Consider the following 23,985-nt stretch of genomic DNA (forward strand, 5'->3'; position numbering starts at 1 on the left):
ATCTCTTACAAACATGAGTATCTTTATCAGAACCTCCCACTTTTTTGCCGACTTTAAACTGCACTTTCAAGATAACTTCTGGGAAGTACTGTAATCTGAGGCTTACTTAATCCATGCCAGCATTCCTTTTCTCTTGGCTTTTTTTCCCTCCTACTAGATAATGCAAAAATTAATAGCTGTTCTATGATCGTAAATTTGTGAGGATGCAAGAAAGTATTGGAAATTGATCTGTCATTTAGTTGCTGTGTAAATCTGAAGGAGCATGGGCCTAAAAGAAGGGAACAAGGTGACTTTAGCAAAGGTAGTGGAATATTACTTATGAATAAGGGGGTTGTGTATCAAGTATGTTTTAAAGAGGAACACCTTTGATTTTAATCTCATTGTATCCAACAGAATTCTGTGTAAGGAAGGATCTTAGGTCAAGTTACTACATCATGTTTTAATTAATTTCTGAGAAATTATAAAATTTCTCAGGAAAGATATCAGGATAAGGCAGCAATAATTTCAGAGGATAGGAGTTGAATTTCAAGTTAATTAAGATATATTACATGGAAAAAAATATCATGTGTTTTGATAGGGACAAGTGCAAACTACAACATGTGAATAAAAATGATCAACTCTACAAATACACTATGGCAACTAGGCCATAGTCATAGAGAAGAGGATCCAAATGCAATAGATCACAACATAAATATTGTCAGACATGATAAAGCATGTGAAGTAAACCTGCTTTGTTTGGTGCTGTTGGGGTCTCAGATGGAGTGCTGTGCTCAATTTTGGGCATTGTGTTTTGAGAAAGATGTGCCAAAACTAGAGAAAATTCAGAAGAGGGTATGAAGAATGAAAGACTGAAAGAAAGGGGTCCATTTAGTTTACAGAGAGAACAGCTGAGTAGAGATGCAAGTCCTAAGCTGCATAAAGGTGTTCTTAATTATTATTACATGAAGTTGTAAACTCTTCTTTGTCTACTGGGAATAGGACAAAGAAGTAGTCCAAAATTATAGGAAGAAAGATTTTAGGATGCTGTTTGATCTTGCACCTGCCTTTCATTCTGTAGTTCATTCACTTATTTCTCCTCTTCATTGCTCGTAATGTGGCACTTTTATAATTTAAAGTCAGAAACTGGTATGATGGAAGCATCTGATCAGGGGGATGGAATAGGGAGGAAGAGATTTTTTGTCTGTCAGTTGATTTTCTGTCAGGTCAGCTTCTTTAATCTACTCATCCCTCCCTGAATCGTCAGTGAATTCAATGAAAGGGGAAATAGCAGGAGCACATGGTAAGGGGGAGTGGGATTATATGTAAGGTCAAAATGCACCCTCAGGCTAGATATTAGGGCAGTCTGCCTAATGACAAGGATAATGAGGAACTGAAATACGCTGCCTAAGGAGGGTATGAAATCTACCTCAGCACTGATTTTTTAAGAGCAAACTAGAGATGTATATACTGGGAATAATTCTGACAAAGTCTAGCTTTTTGCCTTTGTCCAGGGCCAAATAAGTGATCAACTTGAAATACCATACAGTCTCACTTTCTGTGATTCATACAACCTCTGGAGTAGGTATGAGCAATAAGACTAATAGTTTTTGTTATGATTTAGAAGTGTTGTCCACTTGCCATGTAGGTTCTTCAGTGACTGGAGCTGGTATATGGGAGACAAAGAGGAGTAGTGGTCTTGAGCTTTGTCTGCAATCAGCAAGGTTAATGCTCTTTAAAATTGCAGTTTTTAAGTCCTGACTGGTATGATTTTGAAGTGCTTCTGTTAGTACTCAAGAACTCGTGTGTTTCATGAGTTATGCAGACACTGATTGGAATAGATTTACTTTGATGAGGGTATGTTCTGGCCCCCTTTGAACTATTTTAGGCCCCAAAAGAATAGACTTCTCTTCCTGTCTCTCTTTAGTTTTGAATGTAGAAACAGGTTTGACCCATAATGAGCACTGAGGTACTTGACTAATTAAATCTTTTAAATGTGGTTCCTTTCAGAAAAGTAACTGTGGAATGGTGTTGTATAATTCCTAGCTGTGTCACACAAACTTTTACTTTTCAAATTGTCAGTCATACAGTCCTAAACAGAATCTGCAAAATAAGATAAAAGTGAAGCTATTTCCACTTTGTAGTTGTCAGACTTACTGTTTCTGACACCACAGACTGAAAAATTACAAATTCAAGACTTTGCAGGTCTTCAATTTCTAGAAAATCCACATGTGGAGCCTTGTTGACTAAGGTATTTTCTTGTGAAGCCATGGACTTGGATTTCCCAGATATGTATTAAACCTGTTGCTGTTGGTATATGCCCTGTATCATGTTAAGAAGGTACTCTTCCCATACACACTTATTTCATTATTCCTTTGGGGGAGTATTGTAGAGTTATCACAAGATTGTTCAGTGAGTCCAGTGGTTTTTGAAAAGTGTTGAGTGGCTTCTGCTTCCGTTGTCGTAGAATTGATGTATATGCACAATAAATTCACCATAAATGGAGAACATTTTAGTTAATCAGCATTTGCTGTTCTGTTGTACAGAATGAATGCTATAGACCTGCTATAGTTTCCTATAATTCTCAGACTTGTAACTTATGTTGCATTATGTGCATGCACTTTGTGTGCAATGAATCATGGTTCCTTTCTACAGAGTGTAAAAGCTCTGCATGTTCACATTTTCTTTGCTGTCTCCCTTCATACCTGTCCGTACATGTGCATCTCCCTCCTTTCTCCCTCTTATTGTAAGAGTCAGGTTTGGGTAGTGAAGATTGCATTTGCTGGTTTACACTTTTCCTGGTTTCAGTCACTTAAACCTTGCCTTTTCTTGGGTATAGTTACCTGTGACTTAACACTTCTTATTCTCTTGTATGAGGATGTAGAGACTGTTGAAGTGCCTTTTTGCCATAAATCCTCTGTGGCCCAACACATTGGGTAACTTTTTCTTCTTGGTGGAACTGGTTGTAAGTCAGAAGTATTTCTAGAATAGCTGAATTGGAGTTAGAAAGTAAGAGACTTACAACCCAATTAACATTATAATTTTATTAAACTTTTATGTCTCAGGGAGTATGAGAGGGTGAAACAGGTGTAGATGTCCTCAAAGACAAGTATGTGCAAGACAGTATGTAGATGGAGAAGGGACAGAATTGCATGAGTGTGGGGAATATTTAAAAGCTCCTAAACTGTGGACTGTGCCACCACAAAGGCAAATATAGTTCTTGGACCGCTATAGTGTTCAGTACTCAATAGTGGGACCCTTTGTACCAAAGTCTCATGGAGACCTAGGTGACTGGGAAGAGAGAAACATTTTTATTCAATAGGAAGAGTCCTTTCCAAAGTGGAGGCAGAAGAAACAGGCACTAAGGTATAGGAACTTCCGAAAGAGAAGGTAGTGGCGACTTTTCACACTGTCAAAGACTTTCCTGCACAGGTTACAATTTATCCTTCTCCTACCGTACTGTATGTGTGCTGGAAACCACACTAATGTTTGTTTTCTATGGATATCGTCATTTTTCTTGTATCTGGGCAGTGGTTGGTGAAAATGATTATGAGTTTGCTGTTAAAGTGGGACACCTAGCTGGCTGTGCTGTCAGGTAGGAGGATGTGTAAACTTATTGCAGTGGTTTTGCAAATTGGTTTGCTATGGGAACAATTAACAACAATATGTAATGTTTTGCCCTGAAATGTGTTTTACAGAAGGCAATAAATAAAGTTTGATAGAAGCAATGTTGGTGTTCACTAGCCTTAAATGTTGCTTAAATTGTTTTCCAGGTAGTGATAACAATAGGATATGGCTTTCGGCAGCTTTGGGAAGTAGCCACTTTTAAATGTGACAGTTACTTCTTGATTTTACCTTGACTGATGTGGTCATGTATTTCTGTGTCTCCTTATTACTTATTATGTCCGCAATCACTAGGATGCAAATACAACTGTCTCTCCTATTTCTAGACAGAAAGAAATATAAGCTTCCATTAGTTTAGTTGACCATAAATTACTGTGAGTTTCTGGATCCATCAGATTTGACTCATTCCCAGTAGTTATCAAATGCATCACAAATCTTTTTGTCATGTACTCTTGTTTGCTCTGTGAAGTACAAAATCAGGAAGAGGAATACACAATCTCAGGGAGCATGGGTAAGCATAACATGCAGCTGTACTGTCCATCAAAGTGTCATAAAATCTGTTAATAGACTCACAGGCTGAGAGACTGTTAACTTATAGGATGTTTGACATAACTCAGTTCCATGGGAAAAATGCTTAATAACATCATCTGATGTGAAAAATTTAAAGAAATCTGATTATCAATAGTAGTAATGAATTCTGTTTATGTGTTTATGTTTTCTGTAAGTAAACAGCAGGCCAATTGATTTTGGTTTCTTTTTGTCTCTATGTCATGCCTTTTTCCCTCTGGATAGCAGCTCAGATGGCTCTGAGTTTATGCTTTTGATTGTGCAAAGAAGCAGTAAAATGTTTTAACTGAAATCAGAATGTTTCCAGTGGCATTTTTGACTTCCGATGACTTTAATTTGTTATTAAAGAGAAATACCAAAAAAATATTTTAAGTCTGACTTAAAGCAGCTTTATTCAGATTTTACAGGCATTCAAAATTGGAGAATGCTGTCCAGTACAATAGTATCTTGATTTTTTTTTCCTAATAAATAGTAGTTTAATGCAAGTGAAGCACAAACAGTCTAATACTCATTTTATATCTGACTGTTTATCAGACAGAGAAGGAGGCACTTCAATATATCTGTGTTTAGAGTTCTGAACTGAGAACTGCATCTAGGCAAGCAATTAGAAGTACATACAGCAAGTTGTAAAGCAAGAGAGAGTTGAACTTCTTTTCTCCAGGTACTCTCTTTGTCAGGAGTTCACCTCAGAAATGTCTGTCTTAACCTTTACAGATCTAGAAGCACGACATGACCGTGCGTGCTGAAGACTTCTGAATGCCTCAGTAAAATCTTTTTATGGCCACATGTCAGTCCTGAGCCAACCTATACTATGAAGGCTTTGGAAAGACTGCTAGAAGAGATATAGTTGTCACTGTAAGGGGGAAAAAGTTTCTGTTTTATGAATAGCATAAGCAAGGCTGGCAACAAGGGGTTGGTATGGAAGCATTTTGCCAACATGCATATGTTAATCTGGCATGTAATTCATCTATAGCTTGCCACAGAGTTTTATGTAGCAGTACATTTTTGAGTTTCCAGGTTCCTATAGGTTGTCACTCTGCGTTGGCAGAATGGCAGCTGTTTAATTCAAACTTTTCATGCTGATTACTATGTTTTCATTTATTTTAACGGAATACCTGACTGCATGACATCTTAATGTAAATGTGTGTCTATATATCCAAAAAGGTATACATTTTTTATGCTAAATAGGGTTTTAGCAAAGCCTTTTATGAATAGCTGCACAGTTAAATAATGTCATCAGTTTACACATGGCTCAGGCAGTAATGCTCATTCCCTTTCTTTCTTCTAGGAGGAGATGACCGCCGGGTCTTACTTTGGCATATGGAAGAAGCCATCCATTCAAGAGTCAAACCAGTTCAACTGAAAGGGGAGCATCACTCTAATATCTTCTGCCTAGCTTTCAACAGTGGCAATACAAAAGTGTTCTCTGGAGGTAAGGAAGGAAGAGCACCCTGATTTCACAGGACTATGTGTTGTGAATGCTTTGCAGTAGAAGCCATGAGTGAGAACCTGCCCCAGGCGATATCTGGAAGGTGTTCTTAATCAGCAACCGAAGTTTCTTTGGAAACAGGGAATTCTTTAATTAGCACAACATTTTCAATTTTGTCATGCTTCTTTTCTCAAACCCTGGTGTTACTGCATTGTTGTCTTGAACTGTCATGAGAATCCTGGGTTCAGTTTGCCCCTACTTGTGCTACAGACTGTGGAATGTTGTCTTTGATATTCCCTCTTAGCTGTATTGAGAGCAGACCCTGCATTCCCTCTGGCACTCAAGCCTGATGCCTAAAAATCTTTGCTGCTACAATCTGATTTTAATGCACCCTTAGATAGCTCATGTAGGACTATTGCCATCTATTGGTGGATCACTTTTTTTCAGACCCCATTTCAGTCCTCACTAGGTAAGCACCTGCCTTTTAGAATTGTTGGCACACACTGATAGGCCTTGATATTTTTCATCTCTTTTTAATATAAATCTGCTTTTTAACAGAAAGTTTAATTCAGTCTTAAAACTAACATAAGGGAAGTTGACATAAACTTGTTCTGGGTTAATAATCCGTATAATTCAGGTTCATTTCACCACATGATTTTTAAAGTGTTGAGGTAAGGAGGAAAATTTTAATTGAGAAGAAAAAGACTGTCAATGCAGTCAAGTGTCATTTTCTGCAGTACTTCGTTTCCTCTATCTGACATGGTAACAGAAGGACAAGAATTTTTACAGAATGTCCTTTAACATACAGCTAGACTTATTTTAGGATATTATGAGACTATTTGGTCAAAGCCCTTTGTTACCTTTTTGAACCAAGATTTGTGAACTGTAAATCAAGGCTAGAAATTGAGTCTAAGTGCATGTGAATGATGGAAGCTTCTCATCCTTCAATGCTGTGTTAAAATTATAACATCCATTAGAAAAAAAGGCATGACAAAGCTTAAGATGGTGTCAAATTTGAAGGATGAAATGATTCAGATACACTTCTCAGGTGGAGTAAACCCCAAAAATGTCAAATAGTGATGCCTGTCTTCTAATTCTGGGGACTGCCATTTGTTTTATGAGAAAGACAGCACTCCATGCTGTCTTCAAATGAATGTATCTGCATGAAATTTTGGGCAAAAGTCTGTTTTACTTTAGTTTGAACTCATACAAATGGAACCTTACATGAATATTCAAGGAGTGAACTGTGCCAAATCTTGCTGGACCAGCTGGAATGGTATTTTCTCATATCCAGCTCAGCCCTCTGTCAATTGGACCCTGCTGTCAGAGGCTGCTGTTTTCACAGGAAAAGCAAAAGAGTGGCTTAGATATACCTTGCCACTGAAGTTAACACCTGCAGTTAAAGATTTACATCATTAATTATGGTGGTTTTTGCTAAGATGCCAGGTTATATGAGCTGTGACAGCTGATGCACAGACAAACTGGCCATTCTCATCTCTTTTTCCTCCTCCAGTTTACATAAAACCACTGTGCCTCTGCCAGAAATTATTTCCATTGGAGGAGTCAGGAACTCTTTCAGCTGCTCCATCAAGATTCATTGATCTCATCTGCAAGGGCTGTGAGTCTGACTCTTGGATCCCTCGTAAAGAGTCATTTTGCTGCATGGCCTAAATGTACCATCTGTTTTATCTCTGTCAGTAAAATGGGGCTAGCTATATTTATTCACTCAGTGATGTTCTGGAAGATTCTTAAAAGGTCTGAAGGAATTGTGGGACTTAAGGTCTACTGGTTATCACATAGATACACAGACACCCACATCTGAATTTGGAGTTGTATTTAAATTATGGAAACTGTAATACTTATAAAACCCCCAGAACTAAGAATTAGAGTATGGAAACTAGCACAAGGCACACAGAACTCAGTTTATTCTGTAAATAAACAACTGCCAACGACTAATGACTTAGAATCTGATGACCTTTCCCTAAAGCAGCTCTTGATAACAGAGGAGAAGGGATTTTCCACTTCACTAGAAATTGGATTGCATCCAAGGAATTTCAGAGCTCTTTCCTTTGAAGGAGCAAGCACCACAAGTAGCCATTACAGAAATGGAAGGCAGGAACTGAGTGGACAGTGTTTTGCATGTAATCTCTGGAGAAAAACTGTCTCAAAGTACCAAAGAAGTTCCCATCCCTGAAGAATACTGTTGCTCTTCTCTGTCCACACACACTGAGAGTAGAGCAGCTAGTTAACTGCTTGGACCTTTTTTTATTTTGCACTTAATGTTAGGTATATGAAAAGATGAAATAAACCTACAGGGAACTGAATTTGTTTCCCTAAGGCCTGATGTGACAGATAGCTCTAGCTTTGTTGTGCATTAGGAAAGCTTCACAACTCTATATCACAACTAAAAAGACATACAGAGCATAAAAATATGACTTCGTGGGCTTTCTGGGTTCTTTTCTTCTGAATTAAATGTAAAAGTGTGTGTGTCCTTAAATATTTCTAAAGAGGAGGTGCCAAATTTAGGTAAATTAATATTCAGCACAGAGACTAAAGAAAAATATTCTGCTGCTATAGATTGAAAAACGCTGCATGAGCTATTGGAATGACTTTGTGGCTTTGACCTTCTTAGCCTGCACACGTGTGGTTAGTTTCCATTGTATTCAGTGGATGTGATAAAAGAAAAATGACATGATTGTCTGGTTACTTGATTTGGTTTTTGTTAATATAGAAGAAATTGCATTGGCTGTCACATTCTTGCCTTCATGATGGCTGCAAAACCCTGGACGCTGATAGTGTTAGCTGGCAGTATTTGATCTGGGAGCCCAGTGTCTTTCACTTCCATGATCTTTTTATGGAGTATCCTTTGAGTGGGAAGAAAGATGTATTTTCATGAGAGTTAAAAGTGTCCTGCTGCTTCATGGAATATTCTTCTCTTTACTGCAGATGTCCCAAAACTCAAGCTCAAACTGAACAAAGAATGATTGGTAGCATAGTTAAATAGAATTATTTGTTGAGCAGTAGCAGATGGAACGTATTGGTACATTTGGTCATGACTGGAAATGTGACATGGAGCCTCTCACATAACTGAGCAGAGAGCTAACCACTTGGAAACTGAGTTTGTCTTCTCTCTGCTTCAGTTTTGTTTTTGAAATTGAAAATGTAAAAAAAAAAAAATTGGTTTGGATTTTTTTTTCACTATAATGCTTTTTAACCACTGGAACATGTTGTTAAGTGCTTATATTTCTCTTTTTAGGAAATGATGAGCAAGTTATACTCCATGATGTTGAAAGGTAAATACACAGTTTGTATTTCCACTACTTTAAGAAGTTGCTTAGTGTCAACTCGCTGGAGGCACTTTTTGTTTTAATTAATGGTCTAGGATAAGAGCACAGTGTTTTAATCCTGAAACCTGCTTTTTTTTAATCTAAATTCATTTTGGGAATGAAGTATTCCTCATAATTCCATTTTTTTCCAGCACTTGGGTTTTGTATCATTTTGACCTCGGAGAAGAGAATGATTATTAAATATATATGCTCTCCTGCAAACAGCATAGTATGTTCTGAGTAGATTTAGAGCCAGATTATTCTGGCACGTATACAAGTGTTGGCACATACAGATGTTTTGTTTTTCAACACACTCACCTGACTTGTATTTAAGATGGGTAGTGCTTGGCCTACCTAATTAGCTTTAAAACTTTGACTGCAGCTGCCGGATTCTCCACACTAATGTGAAGCAGATTTGTTTTGATGCTTACTTTTTACCAAAATTGCAAACCAGTTGGGAATTAGGCTTTGTTGTGCTACATCGAGATTAGGCTGTTAGTCAAAATATAAATAATACAGTAGAGGTAATGTGTTGGCCTGGAATTCTGTAGACATTATGTCTTTTGAGCTTACTTCATTTGAGGTGTAAAAAAACTATAAAATTTTGGTCTGTACTAATAACTTCTAAGCAATGACCATTTAATTAACATGAACTCAAGAAAATCAAGTATAAATTAAAAGCAGGAAGAGGTATATATAAGAACAGAGATATATAAACCTTACTTTTTTTGAGTTGCTTAAATAACATAATTTGGACATATTTCTTGCTGTGTTTGTCCAAAGCCTTTTGCGTTGAACTATTCAGTGTACATCTGCCTTCCATCATACCTTGTGTCTGCTTCTTGCATAAGTCTGGTACGGTAGTTGGGCAAAAGTAACTTTTTCCTACTGTTCTGATGCTTTCTCAGGAATATTGTGTTGTTTGGTGTTTGGGGGTTGTTTTTCTTTTTGGTTGTAAGGCTTTTGCGAGTGTGTGTTTTGTATGAGTTTTGGTTGGGAGAGGTGTTTGTTTGTTGGGAGATGTTTTTTGTTTGGCATTTTGTTTTTCTTGTTGTTTTAATTAAATGTGGAAATGTCAAAATTTTAGATGCTGGTGTTTATCACGTTCTGACTTTTTAAGCTTTTACAAGGTCTTTGTCCTTGACACTTCTCTATATAACACATTTTTTCCTGCTCTGTCTTGCTCAGATGTTAGTCTTTCTGATATGTATGTGGTTTTAATGTGCTTTCATTGTCAGGGAGTTTTTTAGGTATGCTAAGTCCAGTTCTAACACATACATAATTCTTTCCTCTAAGGTTATTAGTGGGATCTTCTGAAAGAAACCTTAGTAGACTGACACACTAAATTGTGATTGATTTCTATGGAAAGTTACTCCATCTTCTTGAATGATGACACTTGGTCTGTCAACTGTTTTTTCATCATTTTAAATGGCTTTTTCTGTTACTGCTTTTTTTGCCTTTTTATTAATAGTCCATGAGACAGAGTTAGTAGGTCTGTCACTAAGAACATCAATTGCCGTGTGAGTAAAACACTGATTTTATGTGGATCTCTATGGTGGAGCTTCCATGAGGTATAGGGATAGCATACAAAGTGTATTCCCTAGTGAAATGAAGGGGCTTTTTCAAAGAAATAAAACAATCCCAGAATATTCTGACTCAATATTTTGGCTTTTGGCCTCTCCATACCACTATTTCCTCCTTTTTAAATGATCTAAAAAGATGGGAAAGGAATGGAGAATGGGCGCTTTTTTTTTTTTTAATAGCTGTGGAATGGCTGAAAACTAGGTACTTTGGGGGGAATAATTTTGTTCTTTTTTTCTGGTTTTTCTACATGGAAAAATATGGGTCTGATCTATGCAGAAAAACCAAGAAAACTTACTTAATAAACCATCTGGAAAGTTGGTCTTTTGTGAGCTTCAGCTGAACTTCTAGACAATACAGAAGCCTGTATTAAAGAGTGTACTTCTCTCTTGTTTTCCTTTTTACATTAAGTAGTAAAAATTTACTCCACAGATCCCAAGGCTTCTTTCCCTTTCCCATTGCCTCCTCCCAGACTTGATCTAACACAACGAGAGTTCCATAGCATCTTGCAGTATCTGAAGTTTTTAATGTTTGGGTTTTTCTCTGAGATATTTTTTTTCTCATAGCATGATGTCTTGGTCACTGAACATGGGCATTTTGTTTGGTTTTCACTTGAGTTATACACAAGGGTCTTCTTAGGAAGTTGCATAAACTTCATCACTAAGTGTTACTAGGTAGATAAAGCTGTAAATACTTTGCTTTTTAAAACAATAGCAAAAGAAGGAAGAATGATAATACTGTGTCTCTTTTCCAGCACTGAAACCTTGGATGTGTTTGCCCATGAAGATGCAGTGTACGGCCTTTCAGTAAGCCCAGTAAATGACAACATCTTTGCCAGTTCATCAGATGATGGCCGAGTTCTTATCTGGGACATCCGAGAGTCTTCCCATGGAGGTAAGATCTCTAGAAGGAAAAGATCGTTGATTGAGGAAGAGTTTGTGCAAAGCAGGGAAGAGAAAAAATATGTTTATCAGGGACAGTCGAGACAGTGAGTGTTGGAAAAGGGTGAAAGTGAGGCATAGTTCTTTTGCCCAGTGATAGGCAAGTCTTTTCAGTTCAGTCTTACTGTCTTAAAGTACCAGTATATAGTGCAGGCTACCATAGAACTTGGTTTGAATAGGTTTTAACTTGAGTAAAGGGGGAGTGGAGGGAATGACAACATCTTTCAAAACTTACTATCAGTTAGTAATATGGGGTTTGGGTTTTCTTCCTATAGTCTGGGCTAAAAAGAAATTTTGGATGTTTACAAAGCTGTCATTTTGATTTAAATAGTTTTCCAAAGCTAATTATATACTTCCCTGTGACCCTAAGACACTTATGCATAATGTTTTCTGGTTGTATGGAAACTTAGAGCCCTTATGTGATAACAGGGAAATTGAATTATTACTTCAGTCTTTGTTTTCTGAAACAGAACTGAATAATGTTGATTTATATAACAAACCTGCAGCTTCTCAAAACACTGTGACCTGTGTTTTTACAGCTGCAGTTTTGAGGTTGAAGAATCTCAGTTTAGAACTATAGTTACATAAATTTGAGAGAAATACCACAGTAATTGCATTTCAGTGTACGAATACTTAAGTAACACTTAAATAAATGAAGCTTCAAGTTTACCTCATCCTAAAGAACACAGAGCAATCTGCAGGAGTACAGAATATGGTTCCCTTCCTTCACAGCTGAAATAAAATGCCATATTTTTTAGTAAGCTGATTAAATACAATTGCCTCAACTTGTAATTTCTACTGGTCTTACAGGAAAATTGTTTATGGATGTGAAATCCAACTTAATGTATTTTGTGACAATTTGTACACGTTGTTGGGTCAAAGTTGCTGTTTGACTGAATTATCTCTTTCCACACTTAATGAGTTTGATAACTTTCCTAGACTGTCCCTTTTTGACTAGGAAATAAAAGTTGAAACAAGACATACTTTGTAGTCTCATAGGAGTCTTTTAGAGACACCAGTATCCTGCAGGATTTATTGAGCATGAGTAACCAGAGTTGGGTCTGTCTTGCTAAGCCCCACCAGAATACTCATAGAGGACTGCTTATAGATACTCTCCCTACCCCAGGCATATTGCCTTTGTATAAATAAAAACTAAATATACTAGCGCTGCATTCAGTTTTGTGCAGTTCTCTTGCACAGTTGTATTACCCCTTATCTCTTTTCCCGTGTAGTAATTTTATTAAACATTCTGAAAGAAATATACACACTCCATATATATATGTTGCAGACTTTAATAAAAATATCTATATTGTCTCTTCTGTCTTTGATGAACTCTTTAATAACACCCCTCTTGCTCATAAGTCCCTTAGCAAAGTGAACTGTGCTATTTAACTTCCCTTTACCCAGTTTCTTACCCCATGCATCTCCCTTTGCTAATGTCAACTGCCTGTAATTAAACTTGATACTATAACTTATGTGAATTTAGTCATCAGTATATATACCACTTTTCCCCTGTATAAAAGGTCAGTTACTCTATCAAAACAAGAGATTAAACTAGTCTGATGTGACTATTTTACTTCTGATAAAGTAAAAAAAAGTGCAAGTGTCACTTCATTCCTGCTTTTATGTCTTCATAATATCCACATGATAAGACCAGACACTGAATATGGTTTCCAAATTGAAAATGGTGAAATGTTCCTTTATTGCCTTCTCCTAAACTCTGCACTATAAAGATCTGTTTGTGTTAGGACAACTACCTGTTGCTGACAGTGGATGTCAACGGTCAGGAGGACTGGATGCTTAAATGCATCTGTAGGAAGCTGCTCAGTATCATAAGCTAATGTCCAATTTAATCAGAATTTCTGAGATTATACGAAATTAAATTTTACTTTCTTTGTTATAATTAAACCTTGTTACTGCTTTTGCTGTTGTTAAGACTTTGAAAGAGAAGGCTGCACCCGTGAATATGGTGTGAAGTGTTGGTTATAGTAGTTTGAGGCTTTTTGGAGTTCTGTCTCTGGTTCTCTGAATTTTAAATAACGGGCTTTTGCATGCTTATATAGGAGTTCTGAGTCAGCATTTATATGTGAGCCCTGCCAATGTTTACTGCAGTATAATGCTTGTCACTGGGTAATCCCCTGGTCTGCACGGGTATTTTCATGAGAATAGGCACTAAACCTGCTAGTGTGAGTACAGTTAGTTACCCTGAGTGGCCAGTGTATTAAAATCTTACAAATAACCTCCTAGTTTAAAATAGTGCATTAAAAGAGGTTGGAAAAGGAGTTTTGTTCCCTTCTCTTTCTCCCTGTCTTTTTCTGCTGAGTGATTTTTGCAGTAGTTTTTATAAACCCAGTTTAATTTTCATTAGAGATGGTGTTGAGCTGCTCTCTTGAGAAACATGTTCATACTCCAGTGTGTAAAAGCTACAATTGTGAATGAGCATAAAGAACAATAAAAAAGTAATTCCCCTATTTTTCATTAAAATGACTTAGTGCCTCATTAGTTTAGCTCCTGTAATCTCTCTTTGACAGGCTGAAACTTTTGATATCTTAGAAAAAAACTGTGGTGCCAGGCTCTTTATAATAAAGGTGTGAAGGAAAGCACCAGTAATTAGTGACAAAAATTTGACTAAAAAAATGTACATAAATCGAAAGTTTATTTTAAAAAGGACAACTCCTTTATTTGGCAATCTGATGTTTGTCTCTCCACTCTGTTAACGCAAGCCTTTGCCTCTCACTGGGGGCTGCCATTTTAATAACACAGCCTCTTATGTCCCAGCAGGATTCTGATTTGATGATGCAAAAAAAAAAAAAAAAAAAAAGTCAGTTTTGGAGTTAAACCTTATTTGGAACTGCCAGCAGACTGACGGCAATTTCTAAAGCCTTGGGGCAGGCTGGCAGAGCAGAAGTTGGCTTCTGTTCTGCTTTTTACCTCTGTCTCCTACGACAATTAATAGCGCCATGGAGCTTCAGCTGTTGTTAGAGACCTTTGTTTTCATCACTGTTAAATGAACCCTGAAGAGGAAAGTCCCTATAAGAAAAAGCTTGTAATAGAATATGGAAGAAATGGCTGCCACAATAGAACATGAGGAGGAGGAGGATACAGGTAGGGCAAGACAAGTAAATGTTCATTGTGTCTCAGTTGCTTGATAGGCAATTGTTTCATAAGGTATTGGAAATTTGAGAGGATTGTCTGTTTAACCATGCTTTATATGCCATAACGAGTATATGAGGAAAGAAAACTAAGTACCTTTGGAGGCGCTTGTAGGGCTAAGGGTGCCTGCACGTGGTGGCTCAGATAAGTGTCTCCCAAGCACATGAGCAACACAGGAGTTGCATCAAAGCAAACAGTGAATGGGAAAGTCTGGCATAATCCCTGGCTCAAAATAGGCATTGATTCTGGCTCCTTAGTTGATTGAAAAAGTGGCAGCATGCCATGAAAGATACACACAGCAAAGAGAATTAGACTGTGTCTAAAGCTGTAAAAGCTAGCAGAAAGATAGAAGGATGACAGAGTCAAGGCTTTTCCCCACTCTTCATGGAGACAGCATTTTGACAGAATGAATAGGGTAGAGTAGCAGGACATAGTCTTGATGAGAGGGAGAGAGTCTGAATGAGCATGTTTTTTACGCTGTGTGAATAGTAAGAGCCAACTGTTAACGTTTTTTTATGCAAGAGGAACACCCTTCTTGTCTGCTTGTACAGCACTTAGGAGGTGGCAAGCCTATTTTCCCCAGGGTTGGCAGCTTGCTTTGAGCTGAGTTCCATACAAACTTATTTCACTTCTTGTAATATTATTCTCCCATATAATCAATTGCTGCTACATTTCTGGTTTGGGCAGTCATCCATCACTGGCTGTGGAAGCTTTCAGGCATATATTGCCAGAAATCTTTCAGAAGCTCCCCCCATGCTTACTCCCTGTCAGATGACCATTTGGTCATGAACCTTAAGAAGATTCAAGTATTTGATCTTTGACTAGCTAGTTTTAAACTCTCATAACCTTCCATAAGCAAAATGTCTTGAAATTCAGCATATATCCTTTCCCATATTTAGACAGAGTTAAGATGCACATGGATGGATTTGAAAACTTCAGGTTTTATATTGCTTTGGATGTGTCAGGTTGAGAAATGGTTTGAACATGCCTCCATATCTTCAGATCTTGTTATGCTGTTTCCATATTAGGCTGCCAAAGTCATTGCGTCAAGCAGTTGTATGCATTGTTTGTTCTTATATCTGAAATTTCAACTTTTTCAACAGAGCCCTTCTGCTTGGCACACTACCCATCAGCCTTTCACAGTGTAATGTTTAATCCAGTAGAACCCAGATTACTGGCTACCGCCAACTCTAAGGAAGGTGTGGGACTCTGGGATATTCGTAAACCTCAGAGGTATGATCTGGCTATGCTTGTCTTGTGCTATTTCTTTCACTTGAGAGGTGATGACATTCTACTCTTTTTTTTTCAAATCAGAACATATGGTGGTAAGAAAAGATTCAGAACAAAGTTAATAACAATGTTGGTTATCAATTATTTTGCATAATTAACATTCTTCTTCGTATATGTGATTTAATTCAATTTAAAATGGGGCTAGATGTTCATGTTAAGGTAAGTGATTTTCTTCAGAGCTGCCTGGCCTCACTACTGCAGATTAACTTGGATTGTTGTGTCAAGTTCTCATCATTATATTTAGCACTGGCTTGCTAATACTGGAAGAAGCTGCAGTGGGCATTGCCTGGTTTACAGTTTGTTTTTCCTACCCAGCTCAGTTTTCAGTGGCTGACTGATTGTGGTCAAGGCAGCTTTTTACTCAGTGCTTATGAGTTTTGTGTGACTTCCTGAATAATACAGACACCTGGATAATCAGTTTGGCTGTATAATGTGCTTCCAGATTTGCATAGAATTATAAACAAATGAAGAGAATAAGGTTGCAGCGTGAAATGTGATTAGACTGGGTTCTAAAGTGGATGTATGCAATGTCCGATATCAGAGTTTGGAATGTATGAGTATTTAAGCTTCTGTTGAAGTCTTTATCCGTCTTTCAGATTTAAAATTTTCATTTTTTTTATCGTAATAATCTGTGGTGGGTTAACCCTGGCTGGATGCCAGGTTCCCAGCAAGGCTGCTTTACCACCCCGCTCCTCAACTGAACAGTGGAGAGAGAATATAATGAAAGGCTCATGGATCGAGATCAGGACAGGAAGAGATCACTGACCAATTACCATGATGGGCAACACAGACTTGACTTGGGGAAATTAATTGAATTTTTTACCAATCTAATCAGAAGAGGGTAATGAGAAACAAAAAAAACCCCTCAAAACCACCTTCCCCCCACCCTTCCTTTTTTCCCAAGGCTTAATTTTACTCCTGAATTCTCTACCTCCTGCCCCCTCAAAGTCATACTGGTTTTGCAGGATTTTTTGGTTTTCAGCTTCTACCTCATTTCTATGATTAAAGAACTTCCACGAGTTGGTCTCTTTTTCAAAAGGGAGTTGCACCAAAACATTTCTCTTTCCAGACATTTATTCTCAGAGTAGGAATATAAAAGGAATTATGTTGGTAAATCCTATATGAATGCAAAATTTAGATGAAGTCTTTCACTTGGATAGCAAATTGAAATAGCATCGACCCATGTAGCTGGAAACGTTATATAAGGCTAATAGGAATAAAGAGTGGAAGTGCCCAGAGAAGGGCAATGAAGCTGGTGAAGGGTCCAGAGCACGAGTCCTGTGAGGAGCAGCTGAGGGAGCTGAGTTCATTTAGCCTGGAGAAAGGGAGACTCAGGGGAGACCTGGTCACTCTCTACAACTACCTTAAAGGAGGCTTTAGTGAGGTGGGGGTCAGTCTCTTCTCCCAGGTAAAAAGAGACACAACAAGAGAAAATGTAAATGTCCTCAACTTTGTACCAGGGGAGCTTCAGATTGGATATCAGATAAAATTCTTCACCAAAAGGGCTGTCAAGCGTTGGAACAGGCTGCCCAGGAATATCTATCCCTGTAGATATTAATACATGTGTAGACATGGCACTTAGGGACATGTTTAAGTGGTGGACTTGGCAGTGTTGGGTTAATGTTTGGACTCACTTTTCATAGATGTCTTTTCCAACCTAAGTGATTCTATGATTCTATTCTAAATATCATTAACGATATAAACATTGACACTGGTATATGCAGGAGCACATTACTTGAGTAAGGAATTCTTCTATTACAAATTTGAACAGCTGCTTTCTAATAGCAGAAATAGTACCTTAGCTATTCTTATTAAGACACTGATCTCCAGAAGTTTCTCATCATTTATATAAAAGTGTTAATGAGCATTTGCTTGGAGTGTTAGCAGCTATCAGGTCATGGAAACTCAGATGATCTCCAATCTGGATGCTATCCTGCCTTCTTCCTTGATCTTAACCACAAAGTGAAAGGCTTACTGTGAGCTAGTTGGGGCTACTGTTGTATGGGACAATAGTCTGTACTCAAATTTAAGGACATGCATTTTTAGCTGTATTGTGGCATTGTTCTTTTAAATGCCAAATATATAATAATTACAACAGAATTTAATTGCTTCTTGGCAAGTAAGTAGCACCAGTATAAAAGTCTTAATAGCATTTGACAAATCAGAAGATTTTTTTTTTTTAGTGATGAAAGAAGAAAGGAAAGGGTTTCTTATGTTTTAATGGCTAGGTTATCTTAAAGGCCTTGAATAAATTAAACTACTGGAAGCTTGTATATTTACATCTGATGGACAGGAGCTACCCTTTTCTGGTCCTAATCTATTTGAAGTAAACCCGTCCAATTAAAAAGTCTAATGTGGATGTGACTATAGAGCTGAAATTCTGAGGTGGATAGGTCATACCACTTTCCCCAAAGCAGGAAAATGTGTGCAACACTCTTATTGTACAGCTGGGCACACACCATGTGTACCAGGCAGCTGTTCCCTTAAACACTGAATTTAAAGCTTTTGCACCTACTGCATGTGGTACATTGTGTAAAATAGGCACATGCTTCCTGCCTGCAGCCTACCTTCAGAAAAGTGAATAGTAAGAGAAAGGCTGCTCCTCACAGAGTATATGCTGTTGTCTTATATTTAGAGTCTCAGACTTGAGCTGAGCAAGCTGTAACATAAATGAATGCAGGTGATAAGTCTGCCCTCACCTGCCATTTTGCAGCGACAGCCATTAGCTTTCCTCCTTTGCTTAATAGAGATGTGCCCAAAACATGGTGGGCAGGATATGCTTGGCTTATGAAAAGAAAATGGCCCTAAATTATTCTGCTGCCACTGCATTTTTTTTCCCAGGGAACTCTCAGGAAACAGGACAATTCAGAATAATCCCTGTCCTTCTAGTGGGCTGCCAAAACCAGAGTCACTCATATTTAAAGAAATTAGACTGGATTTTTAGTCTTTTTTTAAAGTAACAAAGCATTTGTCAAAACTTCCACTGGTCTCTGTAGATCTAATTTGCTAATCTAGAAATATGGAATTTGGTTTTTAATGTATTTTGAGCCAATTCATTATGTCTTATGAGGAAAAAATGTTATTAATTTGTAGATCAGATAAGCTTCAGCTGTTTTGTCACAATGTGTGGTAGTGGAATTTTGATTAGAGGTTGAGTTGGTAAAAAGAAGGGGAAGAAGTATAGATAATTTTAGGTGTTTGCTGTGGATTGCCAAAGTCTTAATTTCAAGTGGATTAAGCAGGGCTGCAGCCCTCCTCCAGTACAGGAAATATGGCTCTGTGTAGTTAATAATTTGCTGCTAGTATAACACTTCATGTAAAACTCATACCCCAACTACTGTCCTGTTCTCTGTCAGTTCTTGAATGGAGGCAGAGTTAGACTGATGCAGGCACTATGTGGTGTACTTCCTAACTGGAGGCTGTTCTGAGGAATCCTGCTGTTGCTCAGCTGCAAAATCCAGCAAATTAAAAGCTTGAAATTCCAAAGACTGACTTTCTGTGGCCAGTAGCACTGCTGTAGCTAGCAATACCTTCACATAACATGTATTGCAGCCAACAGCACTGGTGTGGCAATATTTTTTACAGATATAGGTGAGGTTTGATAAATCCACAGGATTTCACTCATTTGAAGGGAATCGGGCTCGATGATGAATTTCCAGTTTTAATCAGCAGGGGGTCCTCAGGTGAAGTAAAGTTTTTCTTTGACTCTGTTCAGCTTGATAATGCACTGTCAGAAAAGGGGAGATTTGCTGTTAAACTCTAAACTTGTATGGCAGTCAGTGGAATATGGCTAATTGTGCATTTTTAAACTAATAGCTCTAAATCTTCAAAATATTGAATGGAGCAGTGAAGTCCTTGTAGGTTAGAGAATTCAAATATAGATTCCACTGCTTGTCAGAAACAAATGAGCTGCATCTACTTATTTATCCAGAAAATCTGAGGATTTTTACATCAGGGTACTTTGCTCTAAAATATGTGGCTCTTCTCCAATTGGGTTATTGGGAGAATTTGTCTTAGCTTGCTGTTACATGCCTCCAGCCAGGAAAGTTGATTTTATCCACTTCTATAGTCAGGCAACACTAAACACCTCTACAAATTAAAACTGAAATACTTTTAGGGCTAGGAAAAAAGTCCTGATTATGAGCAGATTTTATTCATATGCTGTGGAATTGGTTAACTTTCCAATGGGAAGCTGGGAGTGCTTTGTGCTCGGCTGGTACAGTGAAGGAAGTAATTGAAAAGCCAGCATTTCTTGGCATGCGTGGAGAAATTTAGAGACAGTTGCACAACTCTGAATTGTGGAAAGTTTAGCTCACTTCAAATGGTCATAATTTGATTAGTCTTGCTGACTGAGTCAGGATACAGAGTCAGATTCATTTTGCATTTTCTCAAAGTTCATTCACAGCTTGATATCTCTTCTGTCTCAGATTCAGTGCAGCAATTGAGATTCCCTGCTTCTACGCTAGTAACTAGTAAGATTTGAATGTGGTAGGCTGGCTCCTCAAAAATAGCATATGAAGGGCTATTAATATAGTACTAATATAATTCCAGCATGATTACAAGTTGACTAGTGATTCAGGAAATATTATTTTGCTATTTTTAGAACGTGTGAGTATTTCTAGCCTTTCAGGTGGACGTTAAACTGAAATCACGTGTATTGTTTCTTTTTCAAAAACAGCCCATTGAAAATCCTTAAATATGGTTTCGGATGACGAGGCTGTTGTAAGGCGTTCGTGCCACTAGATGGGGTCTGGACGCTGTGCCTTTTTTTAAGAAAATCTTTTTTTAAGAAAATCGAAAAAGGCGGGTCTATGCTTCTTAAATTGTTTGCAATAAAATATGTATTGCAAATGTGTACTGTTACAGGATTGCTGGGAGCAACTCAGGAAGGTGGAGTACAAGCAAATATGTCAAGCAAAGACTATGTAACTTCACTTATTTTTAGGGACTCATGTTCTCCCTTCGCCTTTTCCATGGAGCCCCATGCTCATCTTCTTTTTACTGAAATCAGAAGACTGCTTTTTTTTCCTCTAAGAAAATATAATAATTATGCCCTTAAAGCTTTCTTTTCCTATGTTCCCCGACTCACAGCAACTAATCTGGAAGTTTTTGAGATCAAAATTATATTGTCTTGTCCTATTAATGACCATCACATATTTTTAAACTGGTCTTCATGTTACAAAAAAGCTATTCACAGAAGTGTGTTCTGCTTGTGATAGGAGTGTTGAGCGTGTACTTTATACACATTGGCATCCATTTGTATGTCCAGTTCAAGGGTTAAAATGCTAAGTGTTGGGTCATAAATACATGTCTTGGGGCATTTTACGTGAGCCTAGGATGGGTTTATCTAAAAACTAGACAGGCCTTCATTCCTGTGTTCGTTGCATAGTTCTGTGTTTGACCTGTTTTTTTGAGCCAGCTCATCATGTTTAGAAGTTAGAAAACAAAGCTGGAAAGGCTTTGTAGCTTTCTTATGCCCTAGCAAGTTGTACTTGCTTCGAGGAGGGCCCAGTAGATAGCATAAATGATGGAGAAGAGAGAGTGAGGCCTGTAAGGCTGCAAATGGGACATGAGAAGGAAACAAAACCTTCCTCATTTGAGGAGCAGTGAAGTATTAGATATGTTCAGGTGTTTGTGGCATTTTGTTCGTTCTGTTTACTTGCTTCAGTTTCTTTTGCTACACTAACCTTCCTCTTTTTTGTCTTACCTGTTCCTTACAAGCTTTTTACAAAATAGAAGTGAAACGTAACCAAAGTTGGGGGTGATTTACCTTTCAAAGCTGCATGTTTCATAAGAATAAACTATAAGCACAAAGTGTTTCTTCTTGTCACTTGACTTTTTGTGTTCCTAGAGTACAACATAGGGTTCCAGGACCCCAGACTTGAGTTTTGGGATCTGGGAATACATTTGTCCCCCCTAACTCAAGGGGGACTGAATTCAACTCTGAGGGAGGTAGAAATGCTTACATGCAATAGACCTTTCCAAGATTCTTCTGAAAGTTCAGGAGACTTGTGCTGTCTGCATAGTTACAAGTCAGTTCAAAAAGCCCAATGATGAGTTCAAAAAATCCTTGACAATCTGGGCACACCTGGTATTCCTAGGTGATTGTAAACCTTATGGCATATTATAAAAGCTAATTTGACCATACAAATCATAATAAGCTGGAGTTAAAGGAGTGTCAATTTCAATGTTTTCCATCAAGGCTTTACAGACAAAACTAAACAGGAGCATTAATTGAGCTTTAATTTCTTTCTTTGTCTTGGCTGAGAAGTAGCTGCAGTTCAGAGCCTATTTTAGCAAACTTTTTTATCTCACATTAAATGAATATTTGTGTCTCAAAAAACACTAATCAAGAAAGCTTTCTTAGTGGACTTCAAGCAACAACAAATTTGCCTCCTGCACTGAGAATTTAGAGGAAGCAAATTCCCAAGTTCTGGATAAGGAATACTCTTCAGATATCTGTGAATCGTCTAGTGATTAGCTCGTTAAATAGTAAGCAAAATATAGACATGGAAATTTCTTCCCTGTTATAGACTAATTAGATTCAGGGGGATCTCCAGGGAGGACTCTTCTTAGCGTGTTTATAAATGTTGAGGTATGTTAATCTTGCCAGTGTGTGGAGGACTTTGAAGATGTGGGTGCACTGTGCTGCTGGTCTCCAAATGATTGTGTTCTCTAAGTCTTTGTCTTGAACAGAGCTTTTTCTGCCAAGTGCTAATTACTAGGTGTTCAGCTTAGTCATTGTGCAAAAAACCACAATCCAACTCTTAAAGCTCTTTATTGAATGCATAACTTCTCGTCCACATGTATCGGAAATCACGGGTACTCAGTTCTTTTGAAAATCCTGATTGCTTTGACTTGTAGTTTCACTTATTTCATTTTGTTCCCAACCTTTCAAAGACCTAATGAGTATTACTTTTTTCTTTCTGAATCGGTGGTCTCTGATGGCAAGAGGAAAAACACTGTTGGATATGAAAGTCTTGCAGGTGGTGTATGTCAGATTGATACCCTGATATGTAGTTGGAAAAGCTAGGTTTCAGGTTCATGAGGCCTTTGCAGTTTTGAAATAGAAGTGGTAGCTGCCAGAAGTACAGGCAATTTAGGAACAGTTATTTAGAGTTTAGTTAGATGCATGTCAGGTAGACCGTCTTTGCAAAAGAGACCCAAGTACTACCTCTGAGTAGAGGCATGGTTTATTTTTGTTGATGAGTGGATGTGCAAAGAAAAGGGAGGAAAGGGAGGTGATGAGCATTTGCATCTCTCTGTACCACAGGTGATATTTATAACCTGTTGCATAGAGAGGACTTTAGAAAACCTGTGTGGTGATGTGGAAGGTATTCTAAGGTCATAAAACTAGCATTGTAACTCAGTCCAAGTCAATAGATTGGGGTCTGCACTCGTTGCAAGTTTTAGTTATTAGGCTCATACCTTCAAGATATTTGATTCTTAAAGATCATACCAGAAGAACAAAGACAGCAGTTATTTTCTGAGAAATGCTCATGCGCATGCTGAGTTTTATTCTTTCAAGCTTACCTTTCTGGTCTCACTACACAAAGGAACTGTTGCCTAGTTTTATCTGTGTGTTACCAAGATGTCTGGTATGCTGGATGAAATACTGAGCTTCTGGAAAGTGCAAGTGCGGGATCCAGTATTGTTGCTGATCGTGTTGCAGGGGATATTAATTCAGGGGCCAACCACAGAGTTTACTTCTGACAGTGAGTTTCCTGAGGTTCAGTGTTCTTTCCTTAGAAGCTAGAACCAGTGGATTGGGTATTTTCATAATGTAGAATCTGTAGATGTTACATGATGGCTCAGGAGTGGGATGGCAAGAATAGTATGAGGACATTTAAGGTTCTACTTTTACTATTTTGTGTTTTGACTTTTCATGTAAAGGAAAGAAGCTTGTGATTCTCATCACTTCCAGTGTGAATGCTTTGGGATTCCCAAAGCCCCTGAAGGTGGAAGAGTTCTCTACATCATTAAATTGGCAACTACTTGTTTAAATTATTTCAGTACAGTAGAAGTGTGCTGAATATTTCTGTTTGGAAACCTTTGTCAATCCTGCTCTGAGCAGAGCACTGTATTAATGACTGCAGGA

At 37.9% G+C, this 23,985-nt stretch overlaps 1 protein-coding gene across 6 annotated transcripts in view; it reads left to right on the top strand.

The window, feature by feature from the left end:
- The window catches only part of DCAF5 (DDB1 and CUL4 associated factor 5), a 71,893-nt gene that overhangs the window by 4,705 nt on the left and 43,203 nt on the right, over positions 1–23,985 (top strand). For 4 of the 6 annotated variants that reach the window (XM_017830695.1, XM_017830699.1, XM_017830697.1 and 1 more), the window contains exons 2-5: positions 5,456–5,599; positions 8,853–8,889; positions 11,258–11,397; positions 15,701–15,830. In XM_017830695.1, the coding sequence (XP_017686184.1) occupies positions 5,456–5,599; positions 8,853–8,889; positions 11,258–11,397; positions 15,701–15,830 (451 nt within the window). Of the gene's footprint in view, positions 1–4,683; positions 4,829–4,856; positions 5,023–5,455; positions 5,600–8,852; positions 8,890–11,257; positions 11,398–15,700; positions 15,831–23,985 lie in introns of those variants that run through there. The other 2 variants (XM_017830700.1, XM_017830698.1) reach the window with 2 other exon arrangements.

The sequence above is a fragment of the Lepidothrix coronata genome, unplaced genomic scaffold (genome assembly GCF_001604755.1).
Source record: "Lepidothrix coronata isolate B3197 unplaced genomic scaffold, Lepidothrix_coronata-1.0 Scaffold182, whole genome shotgun sequence".
Taxonomy (NCBI): domain Eukaryota; kingdom Metazoa; phylum Chordata; class Aves; order Passeriformes; family Pipridae; genus Lepidothrix; species Lepidothrix coronata.